The sequence below is a fragment of the Cydia amplana genome, chromosome Z (genome assembly GCF_948474715.1).
Source record: "Cydia amplana chromosome Z, ilCydAmpl1.1, whole genome shotgun sequence".
NCBI classification, from domain to species: domain Eukaryota; kingdom Metazoa; phylum Arthropoda; class Insecta; order Lepidoptera; family Tortricidae; genus Cydia; species Cydia amplana.
In genome coordinates this window covers 12,093,245-12,118,040 of record NC_086096.1, presented here as the reverse complement: position 1 = coordinate 12,118,040, position 24,796 = coordinate 12,093,245, and the positions used below count along the sequence as shown (strand labels likewise).

The 24,796-nt window shown below is 37.1% G+C and overlaps 1 protein-coding gene and 1 long non-coding RNA gene across 2 annotated transcripts in view; one reads left to right on the top strand and one right to left on the bottom strand.

The window, feature by feature from the left end:
• LOC134661335 (uncharacterized) overlaps positions 1–24,437 on the top strand; it is a 45,194-nt gene extending 20,757 nt beyond the window's left edge. The window contains exons 10-11 of the mRNA XM_063517367.1: positions 23,405–23,497; positions 23,896–24,437. Of these exons, the coding sequence (XP_063373437.1) occupies positions 23,405–23,497; positions 23,896–24,096 (294 nt within the window). The 3' untranslated portion in view covers positions 24,097–24,437. The remainder of the gene's footprint in view (positions 1–23,404; positions 23,498–23,895) is intronic.
• On the bottom strand, positions 15,026–16,033 carry LOC134661359 (uncharacterized). Its single transcript, XR_010097949.1, has 2 exons — positions 15,907–16,033; positions 15,026–15,622 (listed from the first exon to the last, which is right to left on the bottom strand). It is a non-coding gene; the product is annotated as an uncharacterized LOC134661359 (long non-coding RNA).
• Positions 24,438–24,796: the final 359 nt, after the last annotated feature.

The following is a 24,796-nucleotide window of genomic DNA, read 5'->3' as shown; positions in this document are numbered from 1 at the left end:
TTATATCATTCGCGCGTGCATTTCACTCGTACTAGATGAAATATGTATTGGTGCGAGCGAGACGGTTGGGCGAATGATAACAAAATGATATCTTTTTGACATCTTAAACAAAGTTTGACTTGGCCTCTGTGGAAGCCTGGAAATACAGCATACTTCATTGACTTTTTATGCTGGAAATTGATTTAATAATTGCGAGAAAAATAAGTATGTTATTCTTCAATAACTTGTACACTTACTGTCAAAAAACTAGAAGTGTCCATTAATTGTGTAGAACATTATTTGCTGTTTGTTTCCAATATCATGCTGCTATTCTGCGAATATAGCAGTTCCTCAGGCAGATAAATTAAACATGATCGAAACAAATACTATTAACCACAATAGTAAACTTTTCTCTCAGTGTGGGATATTCTCGGTCATGAAAAACTTACAAAGTTATTGTTTTTTTCATTAAATCTATAATTAATATTATTGTCGGGAGAAATTTTGACCGTGTAGTCGTGTAAGCTTCATAGCCCATTCTTCAAAAAATCTCTAGTGTGAAATTACTGTTTAGGTAGTATAAAATATAAAATAAAAAAAATGTTATTTCTCAAAAATGGGAACAGATATCAAGTTGTTAATTCGCAGCCGGGTATTCAATATGATATATAATTCACCCGTGTAGAAACATTTGACTGTGCAATTAATGTAACTTTAACTTTATATTGACTCCACTAAAACCACTGTAACATAATCAAACATTTTTAATTTACTTGCTTAAATTTAGTTAAAGAAAAATCGGTAGCAAATTATAAATACCAATAAATAAATACCTACCTTTTTCTGAATGTTCAAACTCTGGAACAATAGGGAATGACGATAGAATGTCGTCCGAGAGCGGCGCATTGAGATTTAGACTTGGTATCGCATTCCTTTTTAGTCTGTTTCCCTTTTTATTGAAATCATTAGATGGAAAATGATCCCCACAAAATAAACTTATTTTCATTCAGCCTTTGTATAGGTAAATATGCCAAATCCTCATTACCTGTTTGTTACCTTTACCCATAATCGACATCTGAAATAAAGGGATTATCGATAAGTTGTTCGCACACTATTCGTGTCTTAGGTTACCTAGTTTTTTACAAGAAGAATCTATTCACAGAATGTTTTCGTTTTAATCAAGGATTGTAAAGGATAAAAACTACTCTAAACTAATTAAATTAGTATCTGGTAACGACTCAAAATGAAAATATTGCACAAATACATCAGTTTACCGACCTGTTCGGATCAAGTGGAAATCTGGCCAAAAATATATCAGAAGTAAGTTTCCTTACATGCCTGACCCCACAAACTTCACATTTTCTTAAAGATTTGCCCCCCATTTAAATAAAAGCTAAAGTTATTTAGTCTAAACACAAAAACAAACACGTAACATAACCGCTTTCACGACAATTTAAAATGACGTTTGACGTTTTACCGATCATACCAACCTAAAGAAAAGTAGGTATAATACGTTTATGTTTGAAAGCAAGTATGGTATGTGCTACCAAAATGCAACAGCAGTCATTTTAATTCGATAAGATTATTTTCTATGCCTTAACGTTGATAACAAGTACGTTCCAAAGTTAGCATAGTATGGGGGTATGGGGTGTCGAGGGGCTGGTTTCAACAGTAATGTTAGCCCACGCTTCACTGAAGGCTACGTAAAGCTCACTAACTATTTGGAATGATAACCAGCAACCCTTTTCTTAATCTCATGCCAAAGGTGTTCTATCGGGTTGAGGTCTGGACAATTTGCTGGCCAGTTTATAACCGGTCGACCGATCGGTGATTGACCAGCATGGAACGTCTTTGACTAATCGTGCAGCATGTTTAGGGTCGATAGCGTGCTGGAACGTCCATATACTTAATCGGACGGCGGTTAATGTTTCCTCCACCATGTTTTACTTTTATTTTGTGAATCCTGGATTCATTTCTGCGTTTGCTGGCCGTCGTCAATAACGTCTACCATCTGATGAAACTAAATTGACCTTGATCTCATCAGGAGATAACACCTGTAGCCATTGGGTATAAGTCCAGCGTTCATATTTAAGGCCAGTCCTGCATACCGGTGTTGTTTAAAATTGGTACTGTGAGCTATTTTTCCGAACAACCGTCTCTTCCAACCGTCGTCGAACAGTCCTCGATCGGCTTTAGCTGGCTTGACTATCATTATATTATCTTCTTGGCGAGTTGTTTTTCTCGACCTTTGTTATCTGGGTACGTTTTGTACAGTTTTATTACGATTAAATGATATGGTTATCATCATACCCCGTAATCTAACCGGCAAATCTGTAGCAGATGTACGTCAGGGTTGTCACTACCTATGTATGTACTTGTACTACGAATACAAAAAAACACACATGTTATTGAACATATCTTTATTAACTTAACATCTTATTTACCTCCACAGAATTTTGAAATAAACTATGCTTCTGTATAATTACGTCCTTATCCATGAATGTAATGTATGAAAGGCACCATCGTGAATTATATTTAAGTTGTGATCCATCTGAACCTTCTTCTCTATTGTATATAGTCACTCCATGTTTCCACTTCATATGGCTAGGTACTTGAGCCTGCCCGCTACACATATGGGACCGCTGGCCTGTTTCTCTCTTAAATAAGTATTTTATTATTTATTTTATTCAGAGCCCACTGTGTCCCACTGCTGGGCAAAGGCCTCCCCCCTCTTCCTCCACTCGTCTCTATTTAGTGCAATATCTGGCCAGCCTCTCAAGAAGGAGTCCAAGTTATCCCGCCATCGCCGACGAGGCCTGCCGGCTCCCCGGTTAGACTCGTGGGGCTCCCACTCTGTGGTTAACTTGGCCCACAAGTCGTCAGGCATTCGGCAGACATGACCAGCCCAGTCCCATTTTAACTTAGCCGCTTTCCGAGCTACGTCCATTATTCGAGTCTTAGAGCGCAGCGTGGTGTTTCGGACTCGATCCCTTAATTTTACACCTAATATGCTGCGCTCCATAGCTCTCTGGCAAACCCCGAGTTTGGACTTCTGAGCTTCCGTCAAAGACCAGGTCTGAGCACCGTAGGTGAGAACTGGAAGTACGCACATGTCCATGAGCCTACGCTTGAGTGATAGAGGTAGGTCTCCCTTCATCAGGTGTTTCATTGACCAATAGCTCTTCCAGGCGTTTTCGGTGCGTCTTTGGATTTCTTTCTCCTGTCGCGCCTGGAAAGAGACTATTTGGCCAAGATAAAGGTATTCTTGGACATATGCGACGTGTTCTCCGTTTATCTCAATCCCACGTTTTGTGCTGTTAGTCATGACCTTGGTCTTTGACATATTCATTTTCAGTCCAACCTCGAGGCTTGCGTTGCTAAGGTCTTCTAGCATTTGACGTAACTCGGATGAAGTTGAGGAAAACAAGACTATATCGTCGGCGAAACGAAGGTTGGTCAGCCTCCTCTCCCCGACTATCAAGCCCTTCTCTCCCCAACGCGGCGCAAGTTTTCGGAACACGTGCTCTAAAGTGCTGGTGAAGAGCTTCGGCGATAACGGATCTCCCTGTTTGACTCCTCTTTGTACATCGAAGGACTGGCCAGAAGATTGAAGTTTTATGGCGGCTGTGCTGTTGGAATAAATGGTTTGTAGGAGCTTTATATAGTTCGGTGCTATTTCTTGGTGTTGTAGAGCTTCGAATATGGAATGGTGCGATATACTATCGAATGCCTTCGAGTAATCCACGAAGGCGAGGTAAAGGGGGAGATTGTGCTCTGTGCATTTTTCGATCACTTGATTTAGTGCATGCAGATGGTCAGTGGTAGACAAGCCGGGGCGGAATCCAGCTTGCTCGGGGGGTTGGTGGAGGTCAAGCTGTCCTGAGATGCGGTTCTCTACGATTTTAATGAAAATTTTGTACAGATGGGTTATAAGGCTGATAGGGCGGTAGTTGCCTATATCAGCCTTGTCTCCCTTTTTATGAAGCAGTATTATATTTGAATGACACATTTGTTTAGGAAATGTGTAGGTTTTTATAATATTATTAAAAAGTGTATGTATATAGGGGATGAGTGATTGCTCTCCAACTCTCAAAGCTTCTGTAGTGACGCCATCCTCACCTGCGCTCTTGCTGTACTTCGTTTTCTTAAGTGCTAGGTGTAGTTCGTGTTCAGTGATGGCTGGGATGGCGTTAAAGCTTTCATCTCTGGTTGGTTGCTCGCGAGTTCGAAACGGATCAGAGTATAGAGTTTTATAGTATTTTGTGGCTATTTGTAAAACTTTTGTTCGACTTCTCTGTTTGATACCTGAGTCATCCCTTAAGCTAGTTATCCAACTTTGCCCTTGGGATGCTCCTTCCTTTGCAGCCTTAAGAGATTTATGGTTAATTAACGCTATCTTAACAAGTCTAGTTTTATAATTCCTGATATCTGTGCGAATGCTTCGTTTGACCTGTTTATCTTTTGCTCTATATTCTTCACTGTTTTTAGCAAGGCTTGATGCCTGCCTTTCTTCTATGAGTTTCAGGGTGTTTTCAGTCAACTTTTTGTGTCTATTTTTAGTCGTTTTTATTTTATTACTGGCTCTTCTGATACTGGTTATTAAATGGTTGTATTGGGTATCTACATTTTCTTCGTTGTAATTGTCCAAAATATTAAAGTAGTTGCTTATTTCTAAATTGAATTCCTGTTTGTGAACAATGAGTGTATCCTTGTCATGTTTACGTATTTTACTTTTTGAAATTAGCTGTTGGCGATATATTTTATTATTGAATATTAATTTGGTGCGAAGGGGTCTATGATCGGAGCTAAATTTTATGCTGTTGATTGTTTCCACATTTCTAATAATATGTTTGTTCGAGGTTATTATGTAATCTATTTCGTTTTTAGTTCGGGAGTTAGGAGATATCCAGGTCCAACGGCGGTGGGGTTTTTTAAAGAAATAAGTGCTTGCGACTTGCATATTCTGCCCAAAGGCAAACTGGATGAGACGTGATCCTCTGTCATTCCGGTCTCCTAGACCATGAGGACCAATAGTTTTGGCTTCATTCATGTTCTGTCTTTTCCCGATCTTGGCATTGAAGTCGCCAAGAACTAGGTTGTACGTGGTACGGTGCTCGTCGCAAGCTTTGTTTAACAAGTCGTAGAAAATTTCAACTTCTTCGTCAGAATGTGTACTTGTTGGTGCATAAATTTGAAACAAACTAAGGTTATGTTTTTCAGTAATCCGGAATTTCAAAACTGCTATCCTGTCTGAGTATGCGATGAATTCAATTTTATTATCTTTCCATTTCTTATTCACTAAGAAGCCGACCCCATTTCGACCTCCCAAGTTTCCACAGTAGAATAAAATAGTGTTCTCCCGTTCCACAGCTTCTTCGCCCTCCCTACGCACCTCAGAGAGGCCAACTATATCCCAGTTAATATCTTGAAGGGAATTTTCCAACTCTATCAGTCTCTCTTCTGTACGCAGTGTTCGAGTATTGTATGTTAAAATGTTTAATTTGTTTTCGGAGTCCTTGGGTACCTTAGCCGAAGTCGTTTGACGGGAATGTGATCGTGACGCCCGGAGATTCTTCGCACCCCGAGTTCTGGACAACTTCCGCCTACCGTCATCGACGGAGTTATCCGAACCGCCGGGCCCTAGGGGCCATTTCTTTATTTGTGTATCCATAATAATAGAGGGGGGGTTTAGACAATTAACCTGCCGCGCTTGTCCAATGCGTGTTGGCAGGTAAGCAGTGAGCCTACTAACTCGGCTCGTGGACGCCGCCGTTGATGGACTAAATCCATTCTTCCGCCGCCGCCCTAAGTCAATATCCTGCTTTAATATTGACTGCCCAACTAGGCCCTTGCATGCCCTAGTTGGCGTTACACACCATGTCAAAAAGGTGTGCGACAGTTTAACGTCGTATCGAGGACGATCGACGAGGACATCACTTAAATAAGTGATGAACTAAATCCCGACACATCTTTTTAAATCTTTATTATATATATCTGGGGTTTATTTAAATATCAGCTTCTTTGTGACATGAAATATGACTTTGACAAATTAACTTTTTTATCACTCGGTTCTTTTTTATTTTCGGCCAGGACTTGTGCAGGCAATTTTTTTATGATAATCTGAGTACTGTGATTTATCCCCTGATAAAAAATGCCGACAGAAGTGAAGGATGTTTAGGGGTAGCGGCAACAGTGTTCAATGTTCTATCGATCTTCAAAATAAATTATCATAATTCTTTCTAAATTTATTGCAGTCAAACTGCGTCGCCTACTTGTGTAAATCCATTTTAAACTCGAAAAAGAGCGTTCCACATCTACCGACGTCAATGGTACATAATTTAAATATGTATAATTTTGTAATGTATTTTTATTAATGTTTGTTGTTAACTCAGTTTCTTGTCCTCTTAAAAGATTGTTTACTGCTGTAACAGTCGTATAACCCGGATTGTTTTTTAAAACAGTTTTTAATTTGTGGTAAACTTGTTTCCCTTTTAAATGAAGCCTCGATCTGGAAAGCTTTTTTTCTGTGCCATTTACAATATTCAAAGCTTCACTAACAGTAAGTTTTGGATTTTGCAATTTATTTATGGAAGATCGAATAATATTGCCTATGTTAATATTAACAAACTCCAAATCTTTTCTTATAATGGGATCTCGAAATACTTTTTGTGCTTTTCGAATGGACACTGCTTCATTTGAATTAAATGTATTAATTATTTCCTTAATTTGGTCAAAGTTCGTGTCATAATAGGCCACAGCATCTAGCCAAGTTCCCCATCTAGTTAGTACTGGTTTCGGCGGTAGGGGCATATTCGGTAGCGTTTCCTTAAATTTTGCAATCCTTTTAGGTGCTTTGTTAAATATTTTTTTTACGTTATCAATTAAAGTATTTATTTTTGGATATAAATTTCTCACTTTTTCTGCGACTCTGTTTAACCCGTGTGCAAGACATGTCACATGTGTTAAGTTACTAAACATTTGTCGGAGAATTTTTCCAGCTTTAAGCATGTAAGAACCAGCGTCCGTAACAAAACATAAAAAATTATCCTTATTTTTCTGATAATTTGTTCCCCATAAGTCTTTTAGTGTATCCACCACTAGATTTACAATAGAAGCGTGATTCGTTGCGTCTAAAACTTTTGATGCAAGCAGGTGTGATTTCGACTCCTCGGATTGTGATAATTTTCCTATAAGGACATTAGCAACATGTTTTCCCATACCATCTTGTGTTTCGTCGACCATTAGATAAATGAAAGAATCTTTCAATTCTTCTCTTATATATATTTTTTTTCTCCTCGTATATTTTATTTAAGTAATTATTCCTTAAATTTGATTCACTTGGCAAAATAGTTTCCTTTGAATATTTGCCATTGATACAATTAGTCAGAAAATCTCGGAATTTAGGATTTTGAAGCTGATTCCAGGGAATGTTGGAATGGACTAAAAAAGCTGTTAGATCCTTGTTGAATTCGAACTGATTTTGTTTTGAAACATTACGATGTTTATCTGACGCCAAATGATGATCAATGTGATATTTTTTTTGTAAAATGTAAGTATTACATGAAATACAGTAAATTTTGTTATCTTTTACCTGTAATCCTGGTTTATCTTGTAAAAGAAAATTTAAATGTGAAGAGTTACCACTTTTCTTTTCTTGATGGCTTCTACTAGCCAAATGTTTGACAACGTTGTCTTTCTTTGATTTTATATTTGTTGCACATACGATACAAGAAATATTTAGTTCGTTTTTTTCTAGTACACCAATATTTTCAAGTAATAAAGATTCCATAATGTATTAATTCCAGAAAATGCGTGCTCTTATGAATAAAATAACATACACATTTAAACGCATTTAACATTGATGACATTGACATATTAATAATCTATTTTCTTTGATAGAAAATCAAACAAGGTTTAATCTAAAGAGGGTCAGTAAGGTTATTTTTACTTATCATATCATTATTAGTACTTATCAATCATACGTGCAGTATGCAGTAGAGTAAATAAATTATTCATCGTGATCGCCAACCCTGACATCAAACTGTCAAATGCTATGGTTTTGCTACATCCGTTACGAGGTATGGTTACACCAACTAGTAAAGCGTCTCTTCCTTGCAAAATATCCAGAGTTTCAGCAATCGGTCCAGAGCATACAATATACAATGTATGTGTTCCTTAATATATTCAAATTCGCTGTCGCTAATAAAGCTTTCCAAGTTTAAAGGAAGGGAGCTTGTAATTTGCATCTAGTAGATAAGTCTATCAAACTACGAATATTAGGCAGTAAGCTAAAGATAAAAGATTTTTTATTCGTGACGATCACAAACATGTACGAACATGTACAAACAACAACAGCAAGAACAGAAGAGAACAATAAGTGTGCATCACGAAATGGACCCAACTCAGCATAATGCTAGCTATAAAGCCATCGCTGGTCTTCCGTAGGGCCCATTCGGTGATGCCACGACAGATATACATATTAAATCATTGCAAAAGATATACAGAAGAAGTAATTAAGAAAACAGAGAATACAAAAATGTATACATGTAAGTAACCCGAATAAAATAAAGCTCTCTGAAGTAACATGTTTTTTTCTTTCATGGAATAAATTTGTTTCATTGCGTCAAACTATTCCACCTCGTGATGCCGGGTTTGCTTAGTGTATGACCCAGAATATCGTTAATAATTTCTGTTGTTTTTGGACGGCTAACAGCATTCCAAAGCACATTACATTGATCAATGGTCTAATGGTGATTTTCTGACAAGCTCGTATTGTTGCTTTTTTAAAGAAGTCGATTAGCATCTGCTACGGCGCATAGATTCAGTGTGTGCAGCACATCTAAGGTGCGAAGACAAGGCGATGTTTGTTCGTCGAATTCCGACGATACAAACACTCGAAATGATTTCGTCTTCCAAGTCAGAGCCATAATTTTCAATTATGACGATTAATAATTTTTTTTAAAGCTTCTACAAAGTTAGAATCATTATCGGTCACAGTTGCTGTAATTTTCTCTGGGTGTAACCCGAAATTTGTATGAAGTTCCTCTATTAATATGGCGATACGCTCATAGTTATGCACACCGGCAAATCTACGACATGCTTATATTTTCGATTGCCTTTTTAGTTCCCAATCAAGCCAATCAACTGTCATTCCAAAGAAGCTCATTTTGCGGCACGACCAAATATCTACTACGGTGCAGACGTGTGCAGCTTCTTCCAAGTCGAGTTTTATTTGCGCCAGCGTATTTCTGCTTCTTTTATTTTATTTGGAAGAACAGAATTGTTTTATGATCTGGATGGCAATGCATCCTTTATATTTTTCTGCCCTTTTATTGCGTTACAGTACACTGTAACGCGCTGTGGCTGTGCCATCCAGATCATCAAACACACCTAAACATACATGTTTAGGTGTATTTTTATGTTTGTTGAGATCATATTTTCCACTATTTACAATTTAAACATCGGCAAGGTTTGCAATAGCCATATCCTTTACCTTTCTTGCTCTTTCTTAGCCATGCGAACTCTGCTAGCCACTCATCATTGAACTTGTGGTCACTTCTCGCTTTTTTAGCACTCATTTTGAATTAAAACACGCCATGCAAAACGTAACATGACAAAACCATGTAGAGCGAATTAATGTTAGTATTATATTAATAAGCCTGAAACAGATAAACCCCAAGTTATACATGCGCGTGCATTTATTTATAGTTAAAAGTGAGCGTTTTCAAATATGTTTTATTTACCTGGTTCTAAATTTTCTTTAGCTTGTCTCGTAACAATAATGTACCTGCACGATATGTACGCATCATGAGCAACTTTGCAATTGTATGCATTTGTCCATTATTGTTTTAAATGAGCTCAAATCCATTTTCAAGAAAACCTTTACCTACTTAAACCTTAAACTATTTCATGCAACAAAATTAAAAATTACCTTGACAAATATTATTAGCGCAGTCCAGTCCATACACAACACAAATCTCCGTAGTCCATAAGCAGTAATATCTTCTTCTTCTTCATTGAACACAAACAAAACAAAATATCTATTCACTGTTAAGTTTTAAGTTTATTATATAATAATCATTCGTTTTCGAAAAATCAGTACATTTCTTAAATAATAACAAAGAAAGCAGTAGATATTTTTAAAATCACATATATCTACTGCTTAATCAGTAGATCTGGCAACACTGAATTTGTGAAAATGAATGTATTTGCAATCAAACCAAGTGTTGGGATTTTTCGTCTGTTCGTTAATGAGTTCTCCATTTACTTTGAGTCAGCAAATATTCTCTTGTCTTTTAACTCATCACACCAGTTATCTTTGTTTCCTAACCGTAGGGTGGTCTTGAAAAGATAAGAGTAGGATCGTCAGGATTACTATCCTGTAGTCCTGTATAGGTTCGACCTCCGGTGGTTCCTCAGTACCAGCCTTTGCATAAAGCACCGCAGTTCTCATTCTTCAGATATTTTTTTCTTATATGGCTTGTACCAAAACAAACATTTTTACTTTGGCTTTTTGAGGATAGGAATACATACATACCCTTAACAGTTTTTGTGAGAAGTTTGTTTCTAATAAGATTCTGGTTTTATTAAATTAGTTTTACGAAATATCCGGAGTCTGCATTTGATGTGGAAGACCCCAATCGGTCGTGTTTTAATTTATCGCCAGTCGTTTCGAATTAATTTATCGCCAGACGTTTCGAATTTTCTCTCTTCTCTCTTTTCTCAAACATAAAGCATTTTTTGCTCAAACATTTAAATACATTACAAACGAGAACCTTAACTACCTACTTAAAAATACACATACAACTTAAAAACTATTAAATCACAAACCAAAAAGAGTCAGTCACCTATAAGAGGCCGAAATTATTTTTAACAAAATCAAATATTAGGTACTTTATACAATGCAAAATGTCTTAATCATTCCTGTACGGACGCTGGAATTTTCTTGTCTTCTAATAGTTCTAATACATCACTAATATAAACATTAATCTCCGGAAATGCGAGCGAGAAATCGAGTGTCACCAATGTAAATAAAAAGAATATTAAAACGCAATTACGATGAACAAATCCCGGATTGACGGCAGCAAATCTGTACTAACGTTTACTGGACGAGGTCTGAGGACAAATTAAACTAATTTTATTAGTTGACATTGTTTAAAATGACCTACAACCGTTGTGTAGTTCTAAGATTTTATATAATAAACTTTATAAGGAATTGTTTTATTTTATTTTACATAATTTTCGTAATACAATCAAAATTGTTTCTATATTTTCAGTCTTTAAACTTCGTTGCCTTGATACCAATGATTTATAACTCAAGATAGGTTATAGGCGTTCCAAAATTGAAGCGCTTACCTTGTGACAAATTAGACAAGTTGCCTTTAGTCGCGGCTGGACAAGTGAGAAATGTGCACGTGCTAACGAGCTCCCGCACACCAAAAGAGAAAGAGACGAACTTATGTTTAACAATGACTGTGACAAAGATGGATGGAATGAGAAAATTAATCAAAAATAACAGATTTCATCGTAGGCACAGAAATAAATATGGAAGTATTTTTTGTGCTCCTCAAGTATGAGTATAACCTATCTATGGTTATATAATATCTTTGCTTGATACCAAATCATTTAATTTTATAAAAGAAGAAATGCCGACATTTTTCTCTAACACAATTTGAAGTATTTTAGAATATTTTTTCCCTGTGGATGCAAACGTAATTTTGATATATGCACTTTTAACTTATGGGCAAACATTTATGGGCTTCTAGACTTAAATTTTGTTTTTGTAATTTTTCAATGGTACTTGGTATGTTGGCTATGCCATCCGTAAGAAGTAACAAAACTTTATCATGTTTGTTGTGGTTACTCCCCCATAACGTCTCCAGGGCATTTTGAATAAGATTTGTTATATAGTTTGTCAAAAGCTTGTCTTTCACTAGTACTAGCAGTTAGCACCCAAAAGAAAAGGATAAGTATAGTTTTTTGTGTTCTTATTTACTGCCAATTCGATTTGACCAGCTATACTAACATTATTTACTTCCTCTAGAGTCTAGACAAACGATTGATAATATGTGTGGGGTACCTATTTTATTTTTTAATAGAGCGCCGACCATTACATTTCCAATCTGACGCCCATTGGCATCTGTGCTTTCGTCTACACTCCCACAAGTTCTAGAATTTGCTAGTTTAGTCCTAATCTGTTTCAATGTATAAGGTCGTTTTTCTCAAAAGTGATTCGCTGGGGATATATGTTTCTGTTACACCCCAAACACATATTTACCAAATATGCAATCAGTGATGAAATTGATGAAAATGAGATTTTCTGCCTGGGTCCATGGTAAAATAAACTTTAGCAAATCCAGGTTAAATTGGTTTTGGTTTTTTGCAACGCCGTTATGTCTTTGTCTTCTTGTATGGCTTTGTACGGAAAACTTTTTCGTGACATATGGATTTTACATTTCTTGCAAGAGTAAATTTTTACCTTCTTTATCTGAATGATCAGCTTTCCTTGAAGATAAACGATCTTTTTTCTTGCGGGGCATTTTTAACCGACTTAAAAAAACAAAAAGGTGCGTCAGAATGCTAAAGAATATTGTTGTACTGAATAATTGTTATTCAATATAATTTCAATCGTTGTCAAAAGTGACTCGAGTCCAGAGTCAATGTCAGATATTGGTTGTTTACATTTGCGATAGTTTGCACATAATCAAAAGATATTCAAACTTAGCCAATTTAAGATAATGATGATAATGATGATAATAAACTTAGTCACTAGCACTGTTACATTTTTGCCCCCGTCAATCCGGAGTTTGATGTGGAACGATTTTACCACACAAATGCTAAAAAAGATTCCCAATAATGCATGAAATATGATTTTGAATACAATTAAATATTTAAACAAAAAGAACCGGCCAAGTGCTAATTTAAAATAGGTCGGGGTCGGGCGGGGTCCGTGCACCGGCTGCCCAATCCTAACCAGTGCGTCTGCGTATCAGAATTCGCGATGTGTTTGCATGCGCAACAAAGGATTTTATCAAAATATTATATAACTATTTAGAATACTGGTTTATATCATGCGGGAAAACACTTGATGTACCAATGTACGTGGATATCACAGTCACCAACTTGACATCCTTCCAGGCGGTGTCGGCAATCTCCCCACAGCGACGAACAATTTGTTGGCTTCTTTCCGTATTAATGCCTGCCTTATCGAGTTAGGAACACTGACTAATATAAAAGAAATAGACACACAAAGCAGAACAAAAACGTCAACAAATGTGGATCAGAATGACGGCTCAGGACCGCTTCGGCCTCAGTTTCATTTCGGCAACTTCTTAAGTAGTTCTCATTCGCATTTGGTCTACTGTTCCGATTCGCCAGCATTCCTATATCGTCACTTTCTTATCTCGCCCGCTTTCTTACGTGGGCCACTGTAGTAACTTGGTTATATTCCTAATTAGACTACAGTGCCGATTCGTCAACACTCCTAATTCGTCCATAGTGCTTACTCGTCAACATTCCTATTTAGACCACAGTGCCAACTCGTCAACTACATAGTGTTTGTGTGCCACGATGTACGTACAGGTCAGGTGTAGAATCGGTTGATCTCAACCTGAAAAACTCTTGTGTTTCAGCTTGATAAGCTTCCTCTACAAATCCAAGTAGTATTGATTGGCTATATTCGTTGTCGATCTCTGAAAAAAAAAACACTTGTAACTACCTATTTATCTGTCTTTCTTAGATACCTATTGAGCTAGAAAAAATATTTTATTTGAATAAAATGTGTGCTGCTTCTGACAGTTTAAGTGACAATCAGTATTAATTCTACATTCTCAATTCAAATAAAAGAACGCGGACGAATTGGCACTTTGGTCGAAATAGGAACGTAGACAAAAATGGTATATTGACGATATCAGATATTGGACGAGTTGGCACTATGGTCAAAATAGGAATTTAGACAAAATGGGGTATTGACGATATCAGAAAGTAGGCAAGTTAGGAAGGTGACGATTTAGGAATTGTAGGCTGACGACATGGCACTGTGGACGATTTATGGAGATGACGAAATGAAACTGAGGCCGAAGCGGTCCTGAGCCAGAATGACGTTTCGCACCATTTGCATTGATGATAAAAACGCTTACGTAAATTTTGAGTCAAGATAAATTTTTCGTACAGAAAAGAGCTTACTATCGTAAGCATTAAGTGTCAAATTTGCAAACATAAGTACCAACGCTGTTAAAATTTTTAGTCCAATGGCACTAAACGTAATGTATTTACGTCAAACAACGTCAAACGAGAATAATGAACGAATGGAGTCACTTTGGTACACTGTACAGAAAAACCAATTTAACTAATAAATAAAACAAATTTAATTTAATCGGGAGCTCAAATAAAATTAATTCATGGTAAAAACCCGTGTAAGTTATAATAAAACAAATTTAATTTTTAATAAGTAAGTATACCTACGTCTTTAACCCATTCAGGGCCAGCGACTCAGCGTATGGGTCATGCTCAAACAGTTCCGCAGGGCCAGTGACTCACATGTGAGTCCTGAATAAATACTGATTTAAACTTAAACGAAACGTAATTTGATGTAATAACGTAAGTAACATATAAGCTAACAATCATTTCTATAAGGCATATTAGGATAAAAATTATAAACACGTTTTTTTTAATGAAAACAGGGTCTCGAATATTCAAGTTTGGTTTACTATCAGTGCAATATAGTAAATATACTGAAATTCTAGATACATAATGCGATGCAAGCAAACAGAAAAATCTATATTGAAAAAATACAAAAAATATATATATTTCAGAAGTTATTGACAGGGCTCAAGGTATGGATCACCGTGGCCTGGCGCTACTTGTAAAAACTGCTGATGTTTCCGTAGCAGGCTAAAATAAACTTTATTGGCTGGTTTTAAAGCTTATTTCATGTTGAAGCTGTTTGATATTGTACCATTTTACAACTGATTACTATTTGGATGATGGTAAGCAACAATTTTTAGGAACCAAGCCGTAGTATAATAATATTTGGTTTGTATGAGGGGTAAGGCAACGAGGATTTTTTCCCACTGTACTTTTATGTCATAATATTTGGTGATCGTTGTATTGTATCTTAAGCAATTACCTACTAACAATGATGTTAAAGTTAATTTTTTTTCGTTTCAATATAGAACAAGGCGGTTGAAACAGTCACCACTAACTAATATGTATTGTATAACAAATAGTTTGTGACAAATATTTACAAGTTTTTTCAAACATCGTGGTTTCTACGGCAGATTAGAAAGTAAGTACTATAATACATTTTAAGTTCTCTATTGTTACTAATATAATGGCGTTTACCAAAACAAAGATAATGACCGACCAGGTGTAAGCTTATCGGACACACTTGGACAATAAACAAGGAATGCATCCGAACGGCGGCGGCGGTATTATCTTTCATGTGGTATTTGTCACAAGAGTTCAAGATGTGATTCATCCCATCCCCCCTATTAGAGATGTATTTTGGAGTAACATGGAAAATATTATTTAGTCACGATTTATTCGTTGGCGACTTTATACTCCTCCTGTGCTGTTTAGTGATTTCGTATTTTGTGACCATGGCTATGGATTACCGGAATTTGAACCCGCCTAACCTGACCGACTGTGCTATGAACTGGACCCCGAACCTGCTTCATCCGAATGACCTGGCTACGAATTCTAGAACCCTGAACTCACCTTTGTTGAATGACACGGCTATGCACCCTGATTTGACAGCAATGAAATAGCACAGGCTGAGTACCTAAGTGTAATTTAAATGTCATACTTATATGAAATTATGACGTTTAAATTAACACTTGCACAGGCTGGGCTATAAAATTTGCTACCAACTTAGCTTGGTCAGACATTAAACGCTTGTAGAAAGTAAAAATATTCACTCCTACAAACTGCAATAATTAGTTTCTTTTTTGATAGGCACAGAAAATCGGTGGTTAGTAAAAATGTTGCATAATGCTGTCCAACTGGCCGGCTTCATAAGCGGCGATTTATTTACCGTTCGCGCCAGGCTCGAGACCCATAAGCTGAGTCATGCGTTTTAGCTAAAAACGATTTGTATGGTGGCCTGGCGTATTGTGTACGCTCGGCGGTTCGTGGCCATGAATGGGTTAAATACTAATTTCCTTGAAATAAATTCAACTTAATTAATTTTGTATTAAGCAGAAACGTCTGCGAACGATGCTATTAAGCTTCGAAATAAATTAAAAGTGGAAAAATTACTGTCTTGGGTGGGACTTGAACCCACGACCACTGGATCACTAGTACAGTGCTAGACCATCTGAGCTACCAAGACCGTACCCAATTCAGCGAATATTTCCACCATATATGAACCCTAAGGAGGCTCCTAGCGACATCTACCGTAAGAGTCCTACACTTCTTAAACCGGTACCGGAGTTCCAAATCATATTGGAAATTCACCAGTAAAGCTTTGGATTCCTCCGAAAGCGGTGCCGTCATATAGCGGCCGTAAAAGACGGCCGTCTTTACGGTGACGACATGTGGAAAGTACCACGGCGTCATAACACACCGTCAGCCACCAAGATCAAAACGGCAAATTTGAAAAATGTAGGCGCGAAGGGATATCGTCCCATAGAAAATCTGAATTTCACGCCTTTTTCTACTGAGAGATTGATGAGAAGATTTGCTTGACCATCTATAATTTAGGATGAAATATCATCAGAAGAGGAAAATAATCGTAGTACGGAATCATTTATTCAAATCTCGTGTCATTTATTAAAAATGGCGTCACCGCTATCTAATAAAACGTTCACGAAACTATCGACACCGTCATGACGGCCGTCATCCAAATGACGGCACCGCTTTTTTACGTTACGTTGACAATCAACGCAGTCTAGAAAACCGCGCCATCTTGTTTACATAGACAACGTTCTAGTGACGTCATTCACCGCTATATAGCGGCCGTCATATGACGGCACCGTTTTCGGAGGAATCCAAAGCTTAACGATGCACTACCTATCCCATACTAAAACTCAAATTCAACTTATTAAATAACTGTGTATTTTAGATCTACATTTACTCTTCGCACTTTCGTTCTTTGCAATATAGTGCACGGGGACATTTAGGTACCTACCGATTGTTTATGGACTTTATCAAAAAAATCCTGTAGTTGTCACCGTGTTCAGAGAGGTTTAGAATTTACAGTTAGTCGATGTAAGCCCTTATTTGTCGTGTATACGAGGGGTGTTCAAAATATTCTCGGTATGAGAATGAAAACAAACAAGTACGAAAAGTTTGATATTTTTATTTTTCAATATACTCCCCCCCTATGTTCATACACTTAAAAGATCGATCAATTATTTTTTTTAATCCCTCGTAAAAATATTTTTTATCTTTCGTGTAAAAATGCTCCTCCACTGCCGCCTTCAATGCTTCATCGTCAGAAAATTTATTTCCACGCAGATCCTTTTTAAGATTGGGGAGCAAAAAGAAGTCGCTGGGGGCTAAGTCCGGACTATACGGTGGGTGAGTAACAGTTTTAAACCCACATTCAACAATAGCTGCCTTGGCAATATGAGCAGTATGGACGGGGGCGTTGTCATGCAGAAGCAGAATACCTTTGGTTAACTTTCCTCGCCTCTTTTTTTTAATTACATCCTTTAATTGACGTAGAATGTTAGCGTAGTACTGTCCTGTGATATTTACACCTTTTTCTTTATAATCGATTAGTAATACTCCTTCACAATCCCAAAATATCGTGGCCATGACCTTGCCAGCTGAAGGGATGACCTTGAACTTCTTGGGATGAGCTGAACCCTTAATGTGCCACTGCATGGACTCTTGTTTACTCTCTGGGTCATAATGATGAACCCAGGTTTCATCTCCAGTAACTATTCTTTGCAGCACCTCATCAGGATTTTCACCGCACAGGTCAATAAAATCGGAACAACAAGCTACACGCATGTCTTTTTGAAGCCGAGTCAGCATTCGCGGAACCCATCTTGCACTTACTTTTGACATATTAAGATGGTCATGTATAATATCATGTACGGTACCAATAGAGAGATTGGTTACTTGTGCTATAGATTTTACCTTCACTCGACCATCTTCCAATATAAGTTTTTCCACTTTATCAATATTTTCTTGTGAAGTAGCTACTACAGGCCGGCCAGGTCTAGGGTCATCTTCAATACTCTCCCTTCCGCGTTTAAACTCGCTTGACCACTTTTGAATGGTAGATAAAGAAGGAGCAGACTCACGGTAAACACAATCCATTTCCTCTTTTATGGTTTTTTGATTTTTACCCTGTTTTGTCAAGAATTTTATCACGCATCGATGTTCTAATTTAGTTAACATTGTCAATTCGCACATGATGTTCATGTTTGTTCAGCAATTGCAGAAAAACAAAAGACTATCTCGGTTCGAATTATACTTTTTTTTAATGTCAATGAATAAACCTTAGCGGCCAGTAACGAAAGAAATTTTAGAAGAGGTCGTAAGATATCAATACCGAGAATATTTTGAACGCCCCTCGTATGTCGGAAACAGGGAAATGGGCCGAACGTTTGCCTTGTTTAAAACTGCATCACCCCTATCTCTTGCTATAATAGCAGTCGACTTTGCACGTCGCATAGGTTTTCTTGGAAATCTTGAATTTAAACATAATATGATTCGTTACGAACTCCATATAAAAAAAAAAAAAAAATTGACCTCACATCGACTCATTACATTTTTGTTCCTTGAAATCCCTTCTTTGGTACTAACAAAATAATTTATTCAAAACCATGAAATTACCACCAGATTACATAAATTATGTAATGCTATCCAAAGAACTAACCGAAAGAAATACATTCCATCCTTTTTCCTTGTTTTATCATTGTTATTTTTGCATATTTTAACGGCACATTTCGTCATTGTTGACAACTTCACATTTGAGGGTTCCAAACAAGACTAAACGAAAAAGTAACGCGTGATCTGTTTTAACGTTACTTTTGTGGGGCCATTTTTTGCGGCTGATTGGGTATCCAGTTCTTTATTCTATATCAATGGTTAGGAATGTACTGACGGTTTTTGTTGATGGTTCCTAATACGTCTGTTCGCCTCGATTTAAGGAATCTTGTCAGGAGCAATTGGTTGTACCAATTGTCCATGACAACTATGTGTCCTACGTCGAGCAACCCATCCATGAGTTCGAGAACAACCTTCGCGTTTTGTTGTCGAACCCATTAAGGGCTCCGTTAAAAACAAGGACGAATTCTTTCTTGCGTAAATTATGGTTTTGATGAGATAACCTGTTGTTTATGGTCACTGAAATGTCTTCTACTACTATAATTCGTTTATTTTGTATATTTTTTACTGTTGTTTCCGTTCCGTCCGGAAATCTTCATTACGGTACTTCATTAGAAAAAAAAATATCTGAGATGAATTGGGACTCGGGGAATCAATGCTAAAAAACATCTCAACATTTTCAATTATTAAGATTGAAGACGGTTTTCAATTCAACTTTAGAATCTGTGACTAAAAACTAAAAACCAAGAGCCATCTTCTGATTTGTTCGCTAACGTTATTATTGTCGACAGTAATTTTAACTGTAGATAGATTGAATATTTTTCTTGATCTACTCTCCGATAATTTATCTGGTATTTAAATGTTATGCCTTATCCCCATTTGTGATTTTTTTAAACATTTACTCTATGTTAGTTATTTGTACGAGGATACGGCCGGTGAAATTCATGCGAAAATGTCGCAAATAAAGGTAAAATAAACGTTGCCTTCTATAAATAATGAAATGAAAAATTGGCTTGCTGCTTTTTATATATGCCATATCATTATTTATTTTATATGAGGCAAAGCCTACAAAATTTTGAAACGGGTATATTATGTTTTTCCAGCCATGTTATTATTCACTTTTCCGGAATTCAATAAATGATATTTGTTTATATATTTGTGGACGCATCACTATAGTCTGAAATTTTATATTTCTGACGTCATAAGCGGTCTAATAAATAAGACATTGGCGTAGCGTAGACTATTCGGAAATATCGGATCTAACATTTTAATATTATTGGTAATAAGTAGTAATGTATTTTACCGTATTAACTCAAAATGTTATGGGGAATCAAAAATGCGTGTCAAAGTTCATTTGTGTTGCGTGTCATTCAATAAATTTGTTTCATTGCGTCATTTGTATGATTTGTGTGTAGTTTGTACTATTCCACCTAGTGATGCCGGGTTTGCTTAGTGTATGGCCCAATAGTACATTACTGCAGAGGCCGTGGGGGATTGCAGGGCGACATTGCGGATAAAGCCAGTCTTGCAATCCCTGTTCCGGCCAAAGATTGTATAGTGCTTTTCTCAAACAATGTAAGAAAATATTATAATTAAAATAACTACTAAGTAATCAAGTAAATAAGTTTGTTTGCTTTTTTCCGGTAGCATATTACGCATAGCTAAGTTGGCTTCCTCTCTTAAATTAGGCGGAGTACAGTCCATAATTTCCCTATCGCTTTCGTCACTTGATGACATTTTTGGTGATATAACAATCGGAAAGAACGAGAATAAATAAAAATGTTTAAATTGCCGCCTTTTTTTTGCAGTGGACTATAATGTACGTTTCATATTAACTCCCTACATTACTTCTTGGCCTAGGTCAAGAAGTAATGTAAGGAGCCATAAATGACCAACTTCATGTGTTCATTTTGTGACATTAACGCATACATTTCGGAGTATGTTTGAGAAAAATATCTTTAATAATGTCTGCTGTTTTTGGACGGCCAACGCACAACAGCATTCCAAAGCACATTACATTTTTATCAATGGTCCTTATGCTGAATTTCTGACAAGGCCGTATTGTTGCTTTTTTTAAGAAGTCAATTAGCATCTATTACGGCGCATAAATTCAGTGTGTCTGCAGCACATCTCAGGTGCGAAGGCAATACGATGTTTATTTCGCCGAATTCCGTCTCCAAATCACTCGAAATGATTTCGTCTTCCGAGTCAGAGCCATAATTTTCAATTATGTTAATTGATAAGCCAAAGAAACAAAGTTATCGGTCACAGTTGCTATAATTTTCTCTGGGTGTTATAATTAATATGGCGATAGGTACGCAAATCTACTTTTTTGTTCCGAATCAAGCCAATGAACTGTCATTCCAAAGAAGCTCCTTTTGCGGCACGACCAAATATCTACTACGGTGCAGACGTGTTCAGCTCCTTCCAATTCGAGCTTTAGTCGCGAACTTTCCGTTGTATGAGATTCCAAAATCTTTCGTGCTAGTGATCGTCGGCTTATTGCACGTAAGCCGTGTTTTTAATTTGCAAATTTTTCAGCATTATGGCAAAAAAAAGGAATTTCCACAACATTTAATGCAATCATTGAGTTGAGTTGGGCATATTAAGTGTCCTATTTTAACAAGACAATAAAATTTAAACAAAACATCAAAAATTAAAATGCTGTATATATTTGTGTTAAAGTATGTTCTATATTTATAAAATTAATGCATTAACTCAAAACGTTCTCCTTTGGCTCGTATAACTTAAATTTTGTCGACACCAGTCCTGTGTACGTTTGGCTTTATGTGATGGGGCACTATCCTGTTGGAAACAGTAATACTCGTTCCCATATAACTTTCGAGCATTTGCAAGCAGATGATCTTGTAAAACGTTCTGTATGTAGAAGTCTTGGTTGATTTTCACTCCGCGGTCAATAAACAGTAGTGGCAACTTCCCTTTAGGACTTATGGCCCCCCATACCATAACTGCCGACGTGTTTTGGAATCGTTGTACTGCTAGTTTGTCCGCTGGAATATCCCGTAAACTAACTCCGTACACCCGGTCAACAAACATCTTTTCATCCGAAAAAATCATATCGTCTCCGTCGTGCCAACCTAACATGTCGCTACATTTTTTAACTGTAGCTTTTTTTTGAGCTATTGTCAAACCGTGTATTTTCTGTTTTTTGTAGGCCTTGAGGTTAAGGTCAATTCGCAATATTCGTCCCATTGATCTTCTTGAGACTTTCATGTCCTTCGCAAGTTTACTTGCACTTTGTGCTGGATTTCGCCTAATTCTCTCACGGACACGTTTTATTAGATTTCCTACACGTACCGAAGGTTTTCGTCCAGGTTTGGGCCTCGGTCGGTAAGATCTGGTTTTTATTTATAAATCGTTTTATGGTCCGCGATATGAACTTTATATTTATATTTAGGTGTTTCAGTTTCCTAAGTATCTCGCATGGCCTATGTTTTTTCTTGTACAAATCTATTACGAGTTCGCGTTTTGCGTCCATCGTTGACAAATGTAGAAAACAAAAGATAATCAATCTATCATTACGATTTATAGATACTATAATAAATACGCAATTTAAAAACTATAATAGTTCAAAAAGTTCTGAAGTATTTTAAGAAAAAAAGAGTTTTTAAAACTAGGACACTTATTATGCCCAATCCTGTATAAAGAAATGTTCGAGATCACGTTAAAAGTTGGTTTGAGTGATTCCGCTTGCAGTGGAATGAGTCGATGAATCTTCGCTCAGCTCGCTCCCTGAGTTTCGTTGCTGCGTCTTTTTTGTTTTGCGTATTCATGGTTATCGGCTGTAGCTCCCTCTCCGTGTTTTCATATCAAGTGGCTCAAATAGCTTGACGATGAATTGAAATGTCCTTTTATTTTCACAATTGTAAGCAAGCACTTAACTCGCTAAGAAGAAAGGAAGAAGAAAGAAGCGGACCTGATTGGACCGATATATACAAAAGTATAAAGGTACATTTACTCTTCGCACTTTTGTTCTTTGCAATATACCTAGTGCAAGCGGACATTTAGATAATAATTGATTATGGACTTGATCAAAACAATCATGTGGTTCAACCACAGTGGTTGTTACTGTGTTCTTTCTCGGGAAAAATGTTTACCTGCATAAATGTTTTTAGTACATTTAATGCTATAATAGGGCTGTTATTCTCTACTCCAGCTCGCATGTTACGCCTCAGAAAAGCTTCAGTTGTTCTGCATACCGTGAACACATCTTTAGATGTGTAAGATTCCGCCCAAATTTTGTTTTTACTCTGCGTAACTTCTCACTCCATAGATATACCTATGTATGATCTATACATTAATATAAATTTAAGAATGCATTTCAAAATGAACTGACTTACCTTTACCTTTATTTACCGATGTTTCGACAGGTTTCACTTGTCGTGGTCCCGGCTAACTGATGTCTCAGCAAAATGTTAAACCCCGACGAAAAGTGTATGAAAACTTTTGGGGTATTACATCACATTTTCAAACGGGTTGCATATCATGTCACGCCCAAGGACGTGAAGTACGCCAGATGTCCATTAGAATCGCAAAAGTATTTTCAAATGTGATGAAAAACATATGTGTAAACTGCTGCTTAAAGTGCTTACCTAAAATAATGAAATATTTCTCATTACAGCCTCTAACGCAATTCCACCCTGTAGAAGTGAGGGCGGACACGTTGCAGTATTTAGATTTGGACCTTCAGACCTCAAAGCCCTCTTCAAATAAGGTATTATTTACTAACGAATATATTATTTACTAACGAATAAGTTTTCTTCGTCTTAGTGTTTGTAGAACCAAATTATATTACAATTAAAATAGGGTTTAGGCGCTCCAAAACTGAAGTGCTTACTGCTTACCTTGTATACATTGTACAAGTTGCCTTTAAATAGATAAATATTTGTGATTATGTGCATGTGCTAACGAGCTCCCGAACACCGAAAGAGAAAGAGAGAAGCTTATGTTTAACAACGAGTATGACAAAAATGATTGGAGTGCGAAAAATAAACAAAAATACCTAACAGATTTCTTCGTAGGTATAGAAATAAATAAGGAAGTATTGTTTGTGCTCCTTATGTATAACCTATTTATAGTTATATCATTGTTACAATCGTATCATGTTTTCAGCCACAACAACAGGTGCCAAGAAATAAAATTGACATAGCGCACGGCAAATCCCTGTCGGAGGTGGACGCGGAGGTTGACAGCTGTTACAAGACCGTGGATTTCCTAAAGACGGAGGCGTTCAACATCACCATGCAGGACGCCGAGGCCTCGCGGAGCAACCACACGCAGCACCTCAGCCCGGTGGGCCAGCACGGACACTGACCCACGGCCCTCCCTCCGCCCGCTCCTCAGTCGCATCGACGACCTCGAACCCAAATGGAATTCGTTCACGGTATCCCCTCTCCGGTGGACTCGATTTGCTACCAGGCGATAGATTTCTTCAAGACGGAAGCGCTGTATATAACCATACAGGACACGGAAAACTCTAGGCGGTACCACGTCGAGCCCCCGAGCCCGCTGGGCCAGCACGGCCCTTGACCGGCGCTCGCGGCGGAGCCGCTTACGTGCTGCTGCTATTTCAACTGCTTCGAACATTGTGTAAAAGCATTTCAAACTCGCAGACGTTCTTAACTTTTGAACATGTGAATTTCAAAGCTAGATATTTTTTATCCATGATTGTTTAAAATAAAGACAAAAAATCCCGTTTGCGTTCCCGAATGTTACTAATATCTTATTCAAGGTATTCTTAATGCATGCCAAGGTTATATATATTTTTTTATATGTATACAGGTCAAGAGAAAGGCAGCGTAGGAAACTCGTAGAAAACGGCGATTACATTCTCAGATTCAAAATAGTATCATTACAGATATGCACAATAAGTACCTACCTGCTATGAACAAAATTAAATATTAAGAAATTGTTCAATAAAGGTACATATTTTTAGTAACAAAAAAAACTCCGTGTACATGAGTAAATATCGATGGATCCATGTCTTTAAGTTCATAAAAAAAACTTGCTAATA